Source organism: Crocodylus porosus, unplaced genomic scaffold (assembly GCF_001723895.1).
Source record: "Crocodylus porosus isolate Cpor-Errol unplaced genomic scaffold, CroPor_comp1, whole genome shotgun sequence".
Taxonomy (NCBI): Eukaryota; Metazoa; Chordata; order Crocodylia; family Crocodylidae; genus Crocodylus; species Crocodylus porosus.
In genome coordinates, this window is record NW_017728947.1 from 110,592,553 (window position 1) to 110,611,469 (window position 18,917).

The following is an 18,917-nucleotide window of genomic DNA, read 5'->3' on the forward strand; positions in this document are numbered from 1 at the left end:
TAATAGTTCTGGAATTAAGGGAAAATGAGGATCTCCCTCCCCCACCTTTACCTGATGGATAAGGCTAATTAAATGGTAATGCTAAGTTTGTAAAGTTATAGACATGGCTTGTTAAATAGTAAAGTAAACCCTAATTTACTTTATTTGCTCTCAGAGTATGATCATCTGGCTTCCCTTAAATCTCAATGTATTTCAGTTCATTTTTCTCAGAACAGCAGCTGCCTTAAACCAGTGCAATGCAGTATTTGCATTGCCTATGAAAAACGGAATACCTATTTACCTGTATGGAAATGGCATATGATATTCAAAGAATAGAGATCCTTCCTGTATGTTTTGTCTTTTGCCTAACAAATGTTTGCAATTTTTATTTTTTAGGCTTCCTTCTCCTGGGGTAATAGCCAACTTTTGTTACGTGCCCCAGCACTAGCTAAAGAACGTACTGCATTTGGTCTAGGCCTGAATGCTCCTCTGAACCACTTGTAAGTGGACCCGTTTCCCCTGTAGACATCCCTTAACGCCATTGGGGCTGCACGTAAGTGCAGCGTTTGGGGTTCCACGTCGTTCTGGAACGTCAGTGACTTTTCTCCCCCACATTAAAATGTTTCACTTCCAAAGTGTCGCTCTTCCTCTGTACATAAAGGCTAGGAAACATTAATGCAGCTTTTCTGTAACTCACTGGAAGCTACTGCCTGCCCGAGCGGCTGGCTGTTCAGATGGCCTTGCTGCTTGCTTTCTTATTTGTGAACAACCACGGGGACACCTGCTCCCCGTGTGATGTGTGTGTAAGTGTTTTAATTAGAGCAGCAGTTGGCAAGGTTTTCGGGTGGCTGTCCAGAATGACCCAGCTTGGGTCTGTGGCAGACCAGTAATAGGACCTGGCTGCTGCCACTGCCTCTCCCCGCTGCCAAAGCCTCCTGGCTCCAGGGCTCCCTGGGCCAGGTCCAGTCTGCAAGCCACAGGTTACTGACCCCTGGATTGGAGGTTTCACAGAGGAGCCAGCCACAAAAGCAAATATGAGGGACACATCCTAAATAGAAATATGTGAATAAAGCAAATGAACTATCGAGAAGTTCACACACATTAATGAATCACAGGCTTTCTGATTTGTATTCCAGTAACACTTGTCTGTATTTAGTTCATTACTAGTCTACTGTTTCTTTAAAATTAGATGGTATATTCTTCAAGATAAGGATCCTGTTTGTCTCTTTGTTCATGCCTTACGTGTTTCTGGTCCCTCTGCTTAAGAAGGACAAAGCCCGCAGCAGAAATATGAATCTATAACGTACCAAATATGTTAGCCATTGACTCTGTGGTATTTTGCCAGACAACTAGGATGGCTCATTTCTAATGTGGGGAGATCACTCTTAGGCAGAGTTCAGTAGATCCGCTGGAATGGACAAACTAGAGTTTTGGATCTTGCTAAGTGCCGTGGAACCGAATGTAACGTGCTGGGATCATTATTTAAATCCAGTAGATCTGGAGCACCTCCCAGGACAAGGCCCTACAAATAAAAGAAGTCTGTTCATAACACACAGGTGTTGCTTTGCAGCAGCTCTTTAAGACACATTGAGAAACTGGAATGGATAGAAAGGATCCTCAACTGAACCGAGAAAGGAGCATGTGTACATGAAGGATATAGCGGCTCCTCCTCATCCTTGGAAAGGTTTCCCGTCCTTATCCGTTCTGTCCTCCAAGCATGTAGCAGTTTCCCAGTTTTCTTCTGCTAGACACATTCTTGGTCTCAATCCCTCCTTTTAATTCAGTTATTCAAGGAATCTCCCCTCATGTCTTCTCTTCATCAATCAAACCACACCCTCACGTTTCTATGGGGGCTCTACAGCATTCACTTTTGTCTAATACGAGACTGTACGCTTATTAACATTGGGAATATATGTAAGTGTAATTCTGCACAAACTGACTGTTTAATCTTTGAAACGGAGCTTGTTTTGTTTGATCTTGCTGGTTTAAAAGGGTTTTTAAATCATCCCTCCTGAAAGTACATTCCTTAAAAGTAATATTTCAGATTTGTGGAGATTTGGGAGGACAAAAAAGGTATAGAAAAACATCTCAGAAAAAAATACTGCCAGTATAATATAGCTGTTTGTGGGTGTCAGTATATTTGCATGGTGTTTATCAGTAGAACCTAGGTGTTATGCTTGGTTTGGTTTGTTTTAGAGGGCACATCAGCTTCCTCTAGGAAACCCTAATAACATTGACACATGCATAGAAATGTATCGGTATAGTGTTTAAAAAAACTTTACTGCAACAGTGACCCAAAAAAAGTATGCTGATAAATCCAATGGGTCCAAAAATGGGATACATTTTATTGTATAGGAATAGTACTGGATACCTCTGTCACCTCTTTACTGTAAGTACCAAGTAGCTTCCCACTTCCATCTCACCTGAGTCTTAATACTAATTTTAACTGTTTTTTTTTAGGGCAAACGTCATCATGTTTATCCATGTGCATTTTTGTTCACACCATTAATGGAATTTACAGGCTTGAACTTGTTCTGAGCGCATGCAATCTGATTACAAATAAATGTTATGTTAAGGAATTACAGTTTGTGCTGACAGTATGCAAAAACTCTCCATACAAAGTGTTCGTGTGTGAAAATTGGAGTTGGGTTGACATCTGTCGGAAAATCCGGCCCCTCTGGAGACGCCGAGTCTGGATATTTTCATTGTTCAGTTTAAGAAAATGCAAACCTAGGTTACATATGCCAAGGCCCATGATCTTGGAATCGGATCTGCTAGTTGGGATATCAGCACATGTCAATAGCCTCGCTGGGAGGCATCCTACTCCGCATGACTGCAGGGTCCTCAGTGTAACAATTCTGTATTCTGTTCCTCTCCGAGCATGGTGTTACTGGGAAGGGAATAACCAATAGCAAATACTATTGACTTGGACTTTTGTCTTTTGTGATCATTTTTGCAAAGTGGAAGGAACAGTCTTTTCAGCCTAAAATGGTGGTAACTGGCATTGCTTAGGCCAAGATACAACTGGCGAGCTGGTACTTGAGGTTTACCAATGCGAGAGAGATGCTTCCACAGAGCAGCCAGTTCAGAGGATGAGAATATCCCGATGTACAAATTCAATAAGAAGTGTCAGAGTGGATAATGGCGTAGGGAACCTGCTTCTCAAGTCTACAAAAACTCAAAACCCCCAGGGCTGAAGGGGTGGCAGAACAGGGGTCCTGGGATGACAAACCACGTTCTACATGGAATAAGACACAGAGGACAGAAGCAGAACAATGTAAAAAGAAAGCAAATCAATGTACAGGACCTGACACTGGGGTGGGGGACTCTAAGAACCAAAAGGAGAAGTAGCAGAGGAGAGGGGACTTCAGTGATGCCCCATGTGTTGGCGAGTGGCATAAAAACGTTGTCTTTAGTCTTTCTTTCTCGGACGCAGTGCTTTCTTATGTACGGTGCCATCATCCCAACAGTAGTCAGGGACTCCAGGGAAAGTCTGACGGCTCTCGCCAGAACCCTGGAGTCTCTGCTGAGAATGGAGTGGCTTGTTCCAACAAACACCACAACCTTTCCCCCAAATCACTACTGTGTTTCTACGGCTGGTCCTGTTAGATAGTGGTAACAACAAGCAATTTGATCCATTGATGTGAAGAATGGCGAAAGGACTGAATATTTTCTTGTAGATTAGGCACTAAATCCTGATACTGGCTCCGAACCAAAAGAATTATATTTCAGCATATTCAATGGCTATATATTTTTTCCCCGAGATGAGAGAAATGTTGTTTTTTTGGCAGAGTTTGAGAAATAAGTCTGCTCAGGTAATTATTTATGTCAGGATACTGTAGAAGGAAAATTCAAAGGCAAGCAATCATGCGATTCAGCCCAAGTCACTATAGGGCTAATTTTCCAGGTACCTGTTTTCACATACTAAATCACATTTCTGTAACTGTCTCTGTTAACAGCTTCTTCGGCACTGCTGAGCTTTTCCTGTATTGCTGGAAAATCCCGAGGGAGAAAATTTAGAGAGCCACTCTTAAAGAAATCATATATCTATTTGTAAAGCAGTTTGGGGTTCAGAAGTCCTCTATTTTTCTTTCTAAGTGTGATCTAAACATGATCAGGTTTTGCTTTCTACATGTCTAAACTCATCTCTCCCTTTCCCTCCTCCCCCTCCAAAGAAATGGTTCTTGAATCCTGTCATCAGCCCAGTAAACCAGGGTCTGACCCAAAGCCTGTTCATGTCCATAGAAAGATTCCTGTTGACTTTTGGGGCTTTGGATCGGTTCCTTGGTTCTTGTGCTTGCCAGCCAGTGGCCTCTCTCTCAAATGTTTTTCTGATAATTCAGTGAAGAAATTAGATTTATTCTTGAGTTCTAAGGGCGGAAAAAAAGAGCTGTGGGTTTCAAATGTTTCTGAGTCATGGTGGAAAAACCTCCTTGGCATAGGAATTGTAAACCTAGGAATGGCATTGTGCATTTGAGTTTGACATTTTTCTTGTTTGTTTAAAAAGGCTGTGGAAGACAGGGAGGGTAGAGGTTAAAATAATATTAACTGAGCCCTCCAAATCTATCAGTTTCATTCTCTTTTTCCTGTGTATTACTGTAGCCAAACAAAGTAGTTCATCAGAATCAGAAAACCATATCAGTGCTGCTGACATGGATTTGTCAGTGATAAAATAGAAAGGCAAAAACTCGCTTGTGGTTCATGCTGGAATGCCTGAACGTTTTGCAGCAGCGTTGTTCCATAGGCAGGTCTACGACACACGCGGCTTCCCGAAACCTGAATCTTGCCGTGAGCTTCAAAGTACAATGCCATTTAAAAGCAAGCATGTGCATATAGGTAAATGAAACGTACAGCCTCTGAAGTATTTTTTTTAAATGTTGTCTTGTAGTGGTTGAGTAATTCCAGTTACTCGAATGTGTAACAATGCAGTAAAAAGAGATTTTCGCTCTCTTTGTTTTTCTTTCTTTTTTCTTTTTTTTTTTAACTTTTGCAGTTCATGCGCAGTGGGGCTCTGAATATTGATCTGTAGTTGCAAACTTGCTGTAAGTAGTAATAGTCCAACATTTCAGATTCTTTAGTTTTCAGTTAACAGTATTTTCTCTTATACCCAATTATTTTATGGGAGAATGACTTCTTGGCAAAAAAGGAATTTACTTAAGCAAGATTTCCCCAGGCTGATGGGGAAGGCTTGGTGCACAGATTCTGAGTGTCTTATTTCTGTGTTTAAATATGTGGGTTTCCTTGGGTAATATGGCCCAAAAGGGGCCGTGTTAGTACCTAGACAGAGAGTAAGGGAAGAATGAGATGATGTTGTAGCGTCATCTAGTCCAGCCATTTGCTAATGCTTGCACATGCATTGTCCAGATGATTCGTAGTGACCCAAATGCCCTGACTTCTGCCATTTGACTTGTTTTGAAGATCGGCTAAGAGACCTTGGTAGGTCTTGTTGGTTAGAGGGGTTAGATTTTGTTACAAATAAGCTCTTAGAATTGCTCTTACTGTGCATGAGTATATAACCTGCTCGATGAACCATGGTGTTAGTGTTATAAGAAACCAAAAGAGGTGGACTTTTCTTTTTTTCTTTCCCCTCTCTGCAAACGGAGTAAGATGCATTAAGCAGAGGCATCATTTAACGCACTGAAAAGTAAATCCAATTAACTCTGTTTTATTTGAAATTTTGGTGAAGACATGAATTTGAAAATCCCTATTTATCCCCATCTTGTTCTCACCTAAAACATGCTATGTCTGAAAGGAAAATCAGCTACATGAATCCCTTGCTGAACTGTATATAGCGGAATTCAGATTTTTTTTGTCCTTCAAATTAGCAGTGTTTTTGTGGTTCCATAAACCATGAGAAAATCTCAAATGCCCCAAGGTTGGAGGAGAGCATAGAGGAGGTAGAAAAATCTATTGTGTCTGTTCTTGGAAGCCATTTCTTTCACCATTTGGATACTGTCAGCTTCTTCTGTGCAAACATTACGGCAACCAAGGGGAATTAGAAATACTTACCCATGACCACAAAATCAAATTCTTGATCTGTCAGGATAAAGCCGTGCAAGAGCTGAAGCTTAGAGCTCACTGCCTTCATTCTGGTTTGAGCCTAGTCATAAACGTCTTCAGCTTAAGCAGACAGGCCTGTCCTCTAGAAAGAATGCAAGACGTTTAAAAGTCTTTCTTCTCAGAGGTATAAAACATTTTTGGATCCGTAAGGCACTGTATAAACCCCAAGCAATAGTGGATGCCTCCAGCAGTCTCTCTAAAGTTGCACGCTGGTTTGCATTTCAACTGGGTTTTTGGGGGAATGGCATGGCAAATCGAGACAAGATCGAGATCACATTGGTGAAGTGACTGCTGCTTTATTAAACGCTGAAGTTCAAGCAGGTATGTTTATAAATGCAGCTTTTCCCGGCTAGCAGAGAGGGAGAAGGCAGTGCCAGTCCCAATCTAAAAAAGGCCTCCCCTATGCCTTTTCTATTTAGTGGCTCCTGTGTAGTATAGAAATAGCCAGGCTAACTCTGAGCGAGCTAGCTCAGGTACTAGTGAGAGTCTGGCGGCAGTAGCAGGGAGTTCGCTGAGTGCTGCAAAAGCCACCCAAGAAGCTGGGTAATGAGCGTGGTGCTACCAGGGTTAGAGCGCTGCTGGCGCTGAGCTAGCTTGAGCACGTCTGCATTACATTGCACTGGCTGCAGCACAGACACCCCTTTTGGTCCTCCAGGTCTAAACAGTTCCCGGGCCTGCTGAGCCTGTATTGTTCCAAAGCCGTGCCATAGCTATGGCACCCTGCAGACCATGATATGATTCAACCAGCAGGCTTTTTTCCCTGCCAATCAAACCCTTCCCAAGTTCAGCTCTCTTGCAGGACAGGGGCATTACTCAGGCTCGAAACAGCTGTGGGGCAGGAGCACCAGTCAGTCCCCTCTTTTTATTTTTATTCCAACTGAGCTGAAACCTGCCCAGGCTGCCAAAGCGCACCATCTAACCTCATGATCTGAGGAAGCGAAAGCAAATGAACTCGTACAGCTACGCAGTTGCCTCGGCATTTCAGCGCGTCCGCCCATTGCAAAGCTGTGGAATTAGTTCAGTACTCAGAAATACCTGCCGGTCCCCAATGACTATGATCACAGCCCCCTCCGCCTCCAAACTACCTTACTGGGTAGCATAGGTGGACATACCAAGGAGCCATAAATCGAACCTGAATCTTGACAGATACAAACCAGGAATGAGGCCCAAATTTCCCATGATGAGAATAACCAACCATCGTAATGACTTACCTAGGGATGCAACAGGCCTTCTCTCATCCAAAGTCTTTAAATCCTGAGAAGGATGCATTTCTGATAGAGTTGTTTGAGCTCCACAGTGAAGAATTGGGCGTCATACAGGAATTGCTTGATAAATTCTGGCCTGTTTTCTGCAAGAGCTCAGACTAGGAGATCATCAAGGTCTCTGCCTCTGAAATTTCAGGAACCCGGTGGAGAAGGCATGACAAGGCATTTGTATCCCCTGTTCACAATGAAGCCAAAGGATGAAGGAGATGGGCTTTGGCAGCAGCAGGGTGGGTGGAGGAGAAAGATGCCTTCTTTAGCCTAACACTGCCCTTTTGTTTGTGCCTCCACCTCCTCCATTGGCCAATCCTAGTACAATTAGCCCTTGTAAAAAGTGTTAGGAATATACCAATGGCAACAGCTGTTGCAATGATGCTTTCCTGAGATGTGGCCCCAGACTCTGTCCCGCAATCTGAGCTACCCCCCTTTCACATGGAAGTAACATCCCAAAATATTTATCATGGTTGATCTTTGTCCGAAAGCAATGCCAACATGTCCAAAAGCAAATTTTCTTTTTTGAGGTTTAAGTTGCAAGGGAGTAAAAATGGAAGATATTTACCCCCAGAGTGTGTGTGTACGTATGTAAAATATTAAATACGTCTTTCCCTTTGGCTTCATTAGGTAAGTGAAAAAATGGTTCAACTTTTAAACCTAACTTTTTTCCAAGTGTATAATCTATCAGAGGTGTTATGTGACCAGAACAGGTTAAAATATTTAAAAAGTTCAGAGCACTTGAATGCAATTGTATTAACTGACTACTGCTATGAGACGCTGCATTTATACTTTAAGATATCACCCGGCACAGAGTTAAAGTTGAGCTTTTAGCTTTGCTTCTGTTTTCCCCAAGATGTGCTTTTTGTTTTGATTTGGTTTGGTTTTTTGGTAAAATTTCATTAAGAGCATTTGCGACATAGAAATGATACGTCCTAGCTATGAAAACTACACTGACTTATGGCTCACTTACGACGTTTCTCCAGTAAATTCTCCTTCCGAGCGTATGGGCCATGCGGCAGGTTTGCCTTTACAGAGTTCATAGCAATCCCTCAAGCTGTTGCGCAGCGCAGAAAGAAGGAAATCTTAAGTTGTCCATTCACATCACACGTGCAATCTATTTGCTGTAGAAAACTTCAGCTGCTCCTACATCTGCCCGGCTCTTAACCAAACTGGGAATGTCTTCACCAAAATTTCCAAACTGAGAATCCCTAAGTCTGCCCTAGTTTTCTGGTTTGATGATAACTTTTCTCAAGACCTTGTCTTCAAATGTTCTTATCTGCCTTTCAGCACACACCAACTGCTGTAACTTCCTCAGCCTGACAAAGGGTTTTTGAACCCGAAAGCTTGCCTAAAAGTTTTTTTTCCCAACTATTTGGGAATTTGTTGGTCTAATAAAGGATCTCAAATTCACCCAAAGGCCTTATCTGCCTTTTGCACCTTTGAACAAAAGCTTCCGAGGTACTACTACAAGGAGGCCGCTGCGTCTGGACTGCACACATCCGATTTGTAACCAGCCCCGTCTTACCCCCAAACTCTTTCCTTAGTTAATTTTAATACAGTGGGGTAGATAATGAGCCTCTTCTTCCAGGGGTTACTTGCATAGTGACGCTGTTGAGGCCACTGAGTGAAGTTCACCAGTGGATGTCAGGACTACCTCTAGCTTTACCCTGTGTAAACCCTCTTGCAGACAAAGTGAACACAAATGCAATAATATTCCTTTCCTGAATTCCTGCATTTTGCAGATGTGAAGTGGAATCCCTTTAGGGAGCCTAGGCTGATCATGGGTCTGTTTTGCTGTTGGTAATTTGTCAGCACCATAGAATAAAGTAGAAAATTGAAACTGTGTGAAAGATCAACAAATCAGTGCAGAATGTCACGCAGCAACATCTGCTAACTTGGCTTTATCTCGTATCCTCCTTGACCCCCTCCTCCCAGCACCAAATCTCCTATTTTGCGAGAGGTTGGAGTGCTAGGAAGGGTCAAAATGCTAGCCATTTCTCCGTGCTCTGAAGGGCTCGCAGAAGTACCATCTGGAATTAAAATTTCATGTTTGTGTGTTTCTATATTTTAGTTATAGAACAAATGGGAATTTGCTGAATGAATTAATTGTATTCCATTGTAAAAGTCCATCATGAGAGCCATTATATATGGTAGCTTACAAAGCCCTGCAGAGAGAAATTAAAGTAACTTCCCTTTCTAATTAGGGCTTTCAGGAAATCATTGATTACAAAATCTAATAGGCTTGCTCAGAGACATTTGTTTGATATTACTTCTGATAAATGAAATTTTTACCTAATAATAATTTCACCAGTGACACTGGAGGCAGCTGCACTCCTTTTGACGGTAAGTCTGACTTCAGTAAAGCTCATCCCTCCCACTTCCCCCTCCCCAAAGCATTAAAGCGATATGAAACATTAGTTCCATACTGTACGTCCCAGTAAAGAATTCAAATTACCATCAGGAAATGGCTGTAGTAATGGACAGCATTGTTCTTAATGTGATGTTCAGGCCAACTTTATAGCGTAAACTCATCCTCCCAACCTGTTTGGAGGAGCCAAAAGGAAAAAAACAAATAAAGACAACATTTAGAAATTAATTGCTTTTCCTTTTCAACAGGGTCAGCATATCTCGTTAGCACCCATTCAGAAGCTGGAGGAAGCGCTGTACGAGTATCAGCCTTTGCAAGTAGAGACGTTTGGTCCGCAAGTCCCTGAACCTGAACTGCTGGGAAGGCTCGGGTGAGTGCCACATGGAACTTGATTTTTCCTTATCGCAGTGCTGCATCTCAGCATATCACCACCCCCTTCGCTTTGCCAGTGCTTGGATTTTGGGGGGGGGGGGGAAGCATCTTAATAAAATACTAGATACCCTGCCCAACCAACATTTTGCTTGGGTGGATAAGCTAAATTTTTTGGTCCTCCAGCCTTTATAGATCTACCGAGAGCTCAACTGGATTGCATTAGTGTTTTTTAAGGTTGTCATTGGCAGCGGTAGTGAAGTAGCTGTTCATTTTCAGTTGCACGGTATTAAAAAATAAATAAATAAAAATCTGGGGCTTAATTTCCCCAGCAGTAAGCCAGTAAAAATATTAAAGTTGGGCCTTTTGCCATGGCAAAGGGTAGATTTACTTGCTGACTGCTGTCTACAGTCAAACTCCGTTTGTGAGAAATGAAGCATATAGAGCTTAACTTTGTCAAAAAGTATAATGAAGGGCAGGCCCAGCAGCCTGGCTCCATCGCAGCGCGCGGTCATGCTTGGAAGAGACCTCGGGAGCCTGGTGTTCCCGGGTGACAGAGGCCGAGTAGCACTGCTGCTCTCCTGGGGGGGGGCGGCGAGGAGTTGAACACCCACTAAGCACAAACACTGCCAGGCAGATGGGGAGCGTCACTGTGTGTTGAAGCTAAGCCTGATTTTTTTTTTTTTTTTTTATGGTCATGTGCTATTGTGACTGATTGGAAAATGTGCTGCAGACCATCCCAAATGCAGGGTAGCACAGGGAAGAAGCAATTACAGGTGCAAGTAAGGAGGAGCTGAGAACCCAAATCGGACAGAAGGAAAAAGTGAGAGGGACCCTTAGGCCATAGCTGAAGTCCATAGGGAAAGAGGCCCGCTAACTTCAGCGGGCACTGTGTGCTTCATATTTTCAGAGGAAAAATTGCATCTTGTCCTGGGAAGTGGGGAGAGTCTGAACGTTTTTCCTCTGTCTCCATTTGAAAACGCAGTCTTACTGCTGAGCAAGATCTAACACGTGGCGTCACAGAAGGTTCTTTGAGCTGGCCTAGAGTTTAAATTCTCCCACTTACTTTTGTTCTCATGTACTCCCAGTGCTTATACTTTCCGTTTTCTGATACCAGGTTAATGAGAAAAATATTCATTAGCTACCCCAGCTCAGGCATGGCGAACGCCAGCCTCCACCACCTGTTGAAAGCACAGCTGCAGTGGGCCTCTCATACAAGTGGTGCTCTGAAGCTGTCGACCACGGTACTTGTCACAAATGATGTTGTTTGGGAAAAAATAAGCCTCTTTCTGTATTTTTTTTTTTTTTTTTTTTACTTCCGGGCACTGACAATTCCTGTATCCCTGTGCACCAAGAATACTGATGCATGGCACCACTGGAGGCCTTCTCTTTAAAGACTCGGGCTCTTAGTATAAGTGTGTGGGACACGGGTTTTCCGAGAACCCAGCTTCTTGGAAAGGAAATCTTCAGGATCTCTGCTTGCAATCCTAAAGTTAGCGTTCTTAATCATTTTTTTCTTTTGCATACAGTCACCCCAGACTTGCGAGCAGTTATGCACACGCTTCATTTTTCTCCTCCGAGCAGTCCTATTGAGTTCAGCAGCACTCAAGTGAAATTTAAGCTTGCGCATAAGTATTTTGCAGGGATCTGGCACACTTGTAGCTGGTTTTCATCAGTCGTTAACTAATGGACACATACCTGTCAAGCTCTCGGGGGTAAAAAATGAGGGAGATATGTAAGTGCCTGAGGCGTTTGAAGTCTGGGGAAATGTTCAGATTTATTTATTTGAATGTTATTTTTCCTGGGAATGGCTCTTTCATCATGAATTCCAAACGTTGAAAAAAAAATAAGCAAACTTTCTCCATAGCCACCTGCATGCCTCCTGTTTTGTGTTTTTTTTCCCTTCTGTGATGCCATTTTCTTTCTATTTCTTGGTATTGCTTGTCCCTGGGGCTGCTTCTTCAAAGGATGATTTTTTTTTTTCCCCTAGCAGTTTGTTCCTTGTAGAAGTCAGCTTATTCCACTTAAAAAGCACTCTCCACGGGGAAATGTTTCTTCTCTATTCACCCACACACACGACAACTCCTTACCTTTGCTGTTCTGTCTTTGCTTCTCACCTCTGGCTCAGCACTGGCCCTGTTGCCTTTTTTGCTTCACGGTGACTCTACGGTCCCATGCCAGTCACAGCATCACATCCTCCTTGGAGAGGGGCTAAAGGCTGGGAAGACAAAAGAAAATCTAACTGTTTTCCTCTGGACTGACCACCACACAGGCAGAGGGGGAGATGTAGAAAAGGCAGCATTTGACCTCAGTGTTGGTCTTCCTCTATTGCCAGAGGATCCAAATGAGCAAGGCCCAATTAATGAACATGAATGAGTAGCATTAAGGTTATTCCAGCAGGCCATGGATGAGGGTTTGCTTTATGTCCCAGTGGCTGGGAAGAACTCAGGAGCAAGTCTTACTTGTCTACCAAGTGCAAGGGATGAAAGCATTGAAAGAAGTTTGGTAAGTGCCTACACCTACGCATAGCTGCACCCAGGTGTTGGATGCCTTGTTCTGGAGGCTTTACCCACCTAAGCACCTCAGATCCTGGTACAGTCAATGGAGAGGCTTGAGATGCCTAAAAGTAGTCAGGTTGATGTACATCCAGAGGATGATTCACAACACCTGCAGGGCCCTACAGGTAGGCAATGGGAAGTGCAGAAACTCAGGAGCATGCTGAGCTCCCACCCGCTCAGCACCCGTTAGTTAGGCATCTCTTTCCACTCCCAGTTCTCAGGGAAGGGGCCGTGTCATAGGGTTTTGAAGCTTGGTATATGGTAGTAAGTAGTGGTCATTTTCCACTGGTGACAGTCCAATGTAAAATGCATGAGCAGTGCTGGGACCAGGAGCCAAAAGAGAATGGAAAATCCCCCTCACCTAGCCTGTCCTGGAGCCCCATGGCTAGGGCACTTGCTGGGGAAGGGGGAGGTGTGGGTTAAACTCCACTTGGGTGAGGAGGGGCTAGTCACTTCATGGGCAAAGGAAAGGGCAAGAGCTCTAACTACTAAGCCGTTGGGCAAAAAGGTCATCTGTGACTTCAGTGCTGTCAAAGCAAGTTAGACGTAAGGTGGGATTTTTTCCTGCTGGCCTCGAAGAATTTAGGTGGCGTTCAGGGGCTTACCACAAACATTTTGACTTGCAACATAACTGAGATGGGAATTGGGTAAGATGCATCTTAGTGCTCCACCTGAATAGTTTTTGGGCATGCTTCAGTAGCCCTTGTATAGAAATCCAGGGAAACTCCTGCAGTTCAAAATAGGGGGAGTTTGAGTTTTGTGCCTCTTGTATAGGGCCATTTTGAATCACTTGTTGGAACCCAGGGAGAATTTAGGTCCCCAAGTCCCGTTCAGGCACCTAGAAACCTCTTGGCATCCTGCTGTTAATGAGTGAGAGTGTGAACTGTGGAGGGCACCTGTCACAGCTGGGACAAGTGAGTGTCCTAGGACACAATTGAGCTCTGAGGCAGCTTCTAATTTAAAAACCTCTAATGCACAGTACAGCACAGTGTTTCCCTCTTCTCTGCATCCTGCTGATACTAATCTAACCCAGTCCATTGGGTATTTTGAATACCTTAGACCAAGTTCCTTTATATATTTATGTTTCTGTATTTATATGAACTCAAATGCATTTCCTGTTGATGATGAATGCTTAACTAATGTGCTTTGGTCCTTGGGCTAATCTTGCAGGCAGCTGCATACAGCTGCTGCACGAGGCCAAGGAGTTGGGCAAAATGGGGTTATCCATTCCTCCTAAAGCTTTCTTTGCTCCCTCCTTGCTGGAATTCCTAACTATTACAGTGTGGTTAAATCCGAAGAAAGTACAGCGGTTCTCAGTGTTTCTTTCTTGTCTGTATGAAGCCTGTCTACTTTGTTAGAAGGGAATATCTTTCATTGGTCTATGCGGATTAACGAGACTTCACATTTATTGTTAAAATTTCTTAGCTTTACAGCACTATGGTTGGAGACTGCAGCAAAACGTCACACCACCATAATAGTGTTTCACCTTGAGAACTCACTCGCTAGGCGGTTCCCCAAAACTTGCAGACTGCATCTTATCCATACTTCAGAAGCCAAGAAGTTTGCAAAGACTCTGCCAACCCGGAGCCTTTGATTTATTTCTGGTAGCATTCCTTATTGATTTGAACATAATAAACATCTTCCAAGCACTGAACAGGATAAGTCCTACAAATAGTCTGGTCCTAACCCCTTAGTGTCCGCAATACTCCCTGTAATACTCAGAAGAGCAGCAGTTTGTTCCTTCCTTACTTCCCTGGAGCCCACTGTGAGCACACGGGTCCATAACACGGATGGTTCATAACAAGAGGATGAATTCTTAAGAGGTTATCTTAGGGCTCCTGTTAGCTCTTCTTTTTTCTAAAACTGTGGGTCATAATTAAATTGTCCTGTATCAGTTGCTCACTAGACTCCAGGTAATTGCATTTTGTTCAGTCCAGCAAACTCTATACTGTGCCCCATCCCTGCCCCCACTGTTTGGATTATATCATCTTTTGCGAACACCTGCAAAATGCTTGCTTAAGTGACCCACACAGGAAAGATTGAATCTGAATACATTTAATTTGTTTTCAGGCTGTAAGTGTAAAAACCTTTTTTTTTCCTTCCTTTTTGCTGCCTCATGACTTTACTAAAAAAGCCTGAAGGGTCCATGTAGTGCCTGTTTGCTGTTGCTCCCTTGAGAAGCTCTGAAAGTTATTTAGAAGTAGGCTTTCAACGTAAGCGAGTTCCTTGAGTGTGGCACAAGTTGAGCTTCCTGAATTACTGAAATACAGATGATAGCCCCAAATTACTTTGTTGACAATACATGTTATGCTGGTTTGCTCCAGATAAGATGCAGAGAGGTCCTTAATAGTCTGCTGTTCTTCCCTTGCCATTTGAGCTTTCCCTGATCACAGGTCTAGTGGGTTAGGGGAGGGAAATCTCTGTTGTGGCTATACTAGGCCACCATTCTTGTAGTTGGAGAATGGTACGGGGGCCGCATCGTTGGCTTTCATTGAGGAGCTGGAAGGGATCTCACAGGCCACTGAGTTTAGTTCCCTGCTAACTCATTCCCTGATCCACCAGTAAATCACCTGGATCCTTCTTTGTGGAGGAGTAAGCTCCAGTGACCTAAGACCGCTTTTCTCTTGAACGAGAGCTTTAATGCACTTCAAGGCACTTGTCTTCATACCTTCAGTGAATTTGCTTTAGCTTTCCTGAGAGATGTGGTGTAGAGGAGCCTGTATATGTATTGGCCTCATTTGGGCAAGCTGGTGGCTCCGTGCTTTTGCTGAAGTTTCTCAGGGAGGAGATAGTGAAATATCCATTGTTCCCTTCCACGTGACAGTCAGCAGAGCTTCATCTCATCTCCCCTTCTTTTCAGCTGGTTAAATGGGACCTTTGGCTGGGTCCATGTAGAGGCCTTGTCTCTGGCAACTTCACTGTCTTGATGCTCAGCGTTATATTTCTGTCTTACCTGACCCCACGTGTTGTTGTCCAGGTGCCTTCGCTGCCTGGCTGCACGGGGGTGGAGGAATACCGTGTTGCTAAAGCTCCATCAGGAAAGGTGTGGTGGCGATGGTAGGCTGGGGGAAGCAACCAGGAGATAAGCTGAGGTGTATATATTTCTCTGCTGAGGGTTCATACACAGAATTAGTTACTAGAGTTTGCAAATATTGGGGCTGTCTTTGAAACGCCAAATACTCTTAGATGGCCGTATGTTGGCAGAATCTAGGAAAGTGTTTTTTCACTGGCATTCATCCGGTGAAATTGAGATTGTAATCATTTCTTCTAAACTGGGCTTTGTTCCTGGGATCCATATGTTTTCCTCTCCACGGTGACTATTGCAGCGCACCTTACACTGACACACTGAATGATTCCTGTCCTCGGTTAATATGCAGTGGTGTAGCACAGTGGTTCCCAACCTTTTTAGACTGCGGGCTGGCAGGCTGCAGTCCAGAAGTGACCCAGCATACTGCAGAGTGGCAGCCAAAAAGGGTATAAAAAAGGGCTGGCTGCCGCTCCGCACTACGCCGTCACTTCCAGACTTCCAGTCGGGCAGCCAACCCTCCTGCAGACCAGCAGCCAACTCTTCGTGGCCTGGTACCGGGCTGCGGCTCGGGGGTTGGAAACCTCCGGTGTAGCATATTGGTTTCTGCATGGAGCTTAAGATGTTGGTTTTGACCTACAGGGCCCTAAATGATTTGAGACTTGTGCAGAAATACCACTGGTTAGTGGAGGCACCCAAGCTTGTATTGTTTGATTAAAGCAGGGTGCTCTGTATAAGAGACGCTGGCTTGCAACTTTCTCTCTTCTTTGTCCCAAAACAGCTTACACCTGATAACCACCATAACTCCATGGATTTTCCCAGACTTTCAGGACTGGAGGAATTGTACAGGCGAGCCATGGTGATGGCAGCAATTTGTTTTGTTTCTGTTATTTTTTTTGGTTTTGGGATAGGTGAAATATGCTGTCTGTCATGTAATTTTTGGTGTGTGCAATTGCCTATTTAATGTACCAAAGGGTTCAAAAACCTAGGGTAAACAGTGTGTTTTCTTTCTTGAAGAAAATACAAAGAAATGAAAATAAAAAGGGGGGGAAAATGAAACAAGCCCCTTTCAAATATGCCAAAAATTGAACAGGCAAAGGTAACTTAGTCATCTATCATTCTTCATGTAGGCAAGTAAGATTTAGTGTGGTATGTTCTCTCACTAAATACATAGTTATACATAAGGTATTCCTGGAGACTAAGATAAATAGAAAACCTGCTTTCACAATTGGAATTTGGGGCAAAAAATATTCTGAGCTTCAAGCCTTGTGTTTTAGAAACAGTCAATTGTCGTCCATGGTGGAGCTGATTCAGACTCTCAGGAAGCCCCTGAGTGCCACTCTGATAATGCCATTTAAGGCTCCTTTATAAATATGTCTTCCAAACTCTGTGTACACCTAGTTTCACCTTACATTGTCAGAGTGCTCAATTTAGACCTTGAAGGTAAACTGCTTGAACTCTGTAACTTTAAAATTATAGTAAGCACTATTTTTTGTCCACCTCACATTGTTTTCCATGGTGGAAATCGGTCCAAAGAATGGCATTCTGGATAAGCATACCTGATTTATAACAACCAGGTTGACAGCTGGGTCCAGGATATTAATTAGCTCCTGCTAAGAAAAAAATCTCATTTTGTCATTCTGTTCTTTTGCTTCAGCACTGTGCTTAGATCAGTGGTTTTCAAACTTCGTAAACTCACAGAGCCCTTTCATAGCACTGCCCACTCGTTACCCACTCTGATCAGCGGCTCGTGTGGTTAGCATCCTGCGCTGCAAAATGGCGGCGGAGACGCTTTAACTAAAGCTCGTTCAAAGAGCTTTAGTTAAATCACCCTTGCCAGCGTTTCGAAGCATGGAGATGCTGAGCACAAGAGGCAGGGAGGTTTCTGGAGCACGCTAATTAGCACACTCCAGCAGACTTGATCTGCTCCAATGTGCTGTAATTACAATGTGTTGGAGCAGTGTCCTGGCACGTGTATAGGCACCCTTAAAGACTGACACAGAGCCCAGCAACCTGGCCCATCGCTGGCAGCGCGCTGCCTCCTGCCCGCTCTGCTGGTACCCTCAATCTCTGCAGAACCCCAGAGGTCTGTTGGGCAGCTCTGGGTTTCCATGTGAAACATCGTCTGAAACCACTGGCTTATCTTATGTAGAATTTCTCAAAGTCTCTGTACAAAGATCCAGTTTATAGGTTATACCAACATTACTGGTACTACTAATTAGCTACTTCAAATATAAACCAAGTGACATTGCAGGAACAAATGATAATTGCTGAATTATCAGCAGATAAGCATGCCGAGGGAGCTTTCATATGGGTAAACCCAGCAAATTTTGGCCTGCTGCTTTTTGTAATTAACAGCTGGATTCTGCCTTTTTAGTGCCAAACAGCTCGGTCATTTTTAAATTTTAATTTAAGTCAGGGAGGGTGGATTTCAGGTCTGTTAAAACGTTGGTAGCTTTTAATTTTTTTAACCTTCATTTCAAGTGGAAAACTTCTGCATATTTCTTTGTTGTACAGTGTTGTTGCATAATTTGAAACACATGTCGAGTCCTGGCACTTTGTCTAGAAATGACTAGTACAGTTTCTTTGTTGTCAATCATGGTGATTTTTGTAAAAGGGGGAGCAGTAATGATGCTTTTCGAGCTGTTTTGAAATCGTTGTTGTTCTGTTGCTTTGCTGGCCCTGGAGTTTTCCCCTGAAGGTCCAACACTGATAAAATAACTGGAAGTTGATTGGAAAGAGCGACGGAGCCAGTAAGCTTTAAAAACTGTAACAGGTGATTTTTTCACCTCTGCTTTCTTCCAACTGGGGAATGTGGGTCTTTCCTGAACTGTATGAAAGGAGAAGCTATCATTTTCACATTGATCTGCTTTGGCCCTTTGATTGCAGACACTGAGTTCATTCTGCTTCCTCTGAATAGATTCTGGTTTCTCAGTAAGCTCGGTGGTCAAAGAGCCAACAACCGAGGACCAGCAAGGAAGGCTCGACTTGCCCTGAGCGCTTTGCAGTTCCTGGACCTCTGTCCTTCTAGCAGTTCTGTTAGGGACAAGGGTGTATGTGCTAAATTCCCTAATGTTTTCTTCGTACAGGGCTTTGTATCAGGCCCTTGCAGTCAGTAGAAAGATTCCTATTCACTTCAGTGAGCTCTGAATCAGGCACCTAATAAATGAGGATTTATGTGTAACGGTGGAGCTGTTCTGCATTAAAGACAAAAACTGCATTTGGGCACCTTCCCTTGCAATGCGCACAGGCTTTCTCTTCAAAATCTTTTTTACCCAATTTGCTGTAAGCACTTTTGATTG

General features: G+C 43.5%; 1 protein-coding gene across 1 annotated transcript in view; it reads left to right on the forward strand.

Moving 5' to 3' along the window:
* MNAT1 (MNAT1, CDK activating kinase assembly factor) overlaps positions 1-18,917 on the forward strand; it is a 153,838-nt gene that overhangs the window by 94,687 nt on the left and 40,234 nt on the right. The window contains exon 7 of the mRNA XM_019550930.1: positions 9,912-10,033. Coding sequence (XP_019406475.1) covers positions 9,912-10,033 — 122 coding nt within the window. The remainder of the gene's footprint in view (positions 1-9,911; positions 10,034-18,917) is intronic.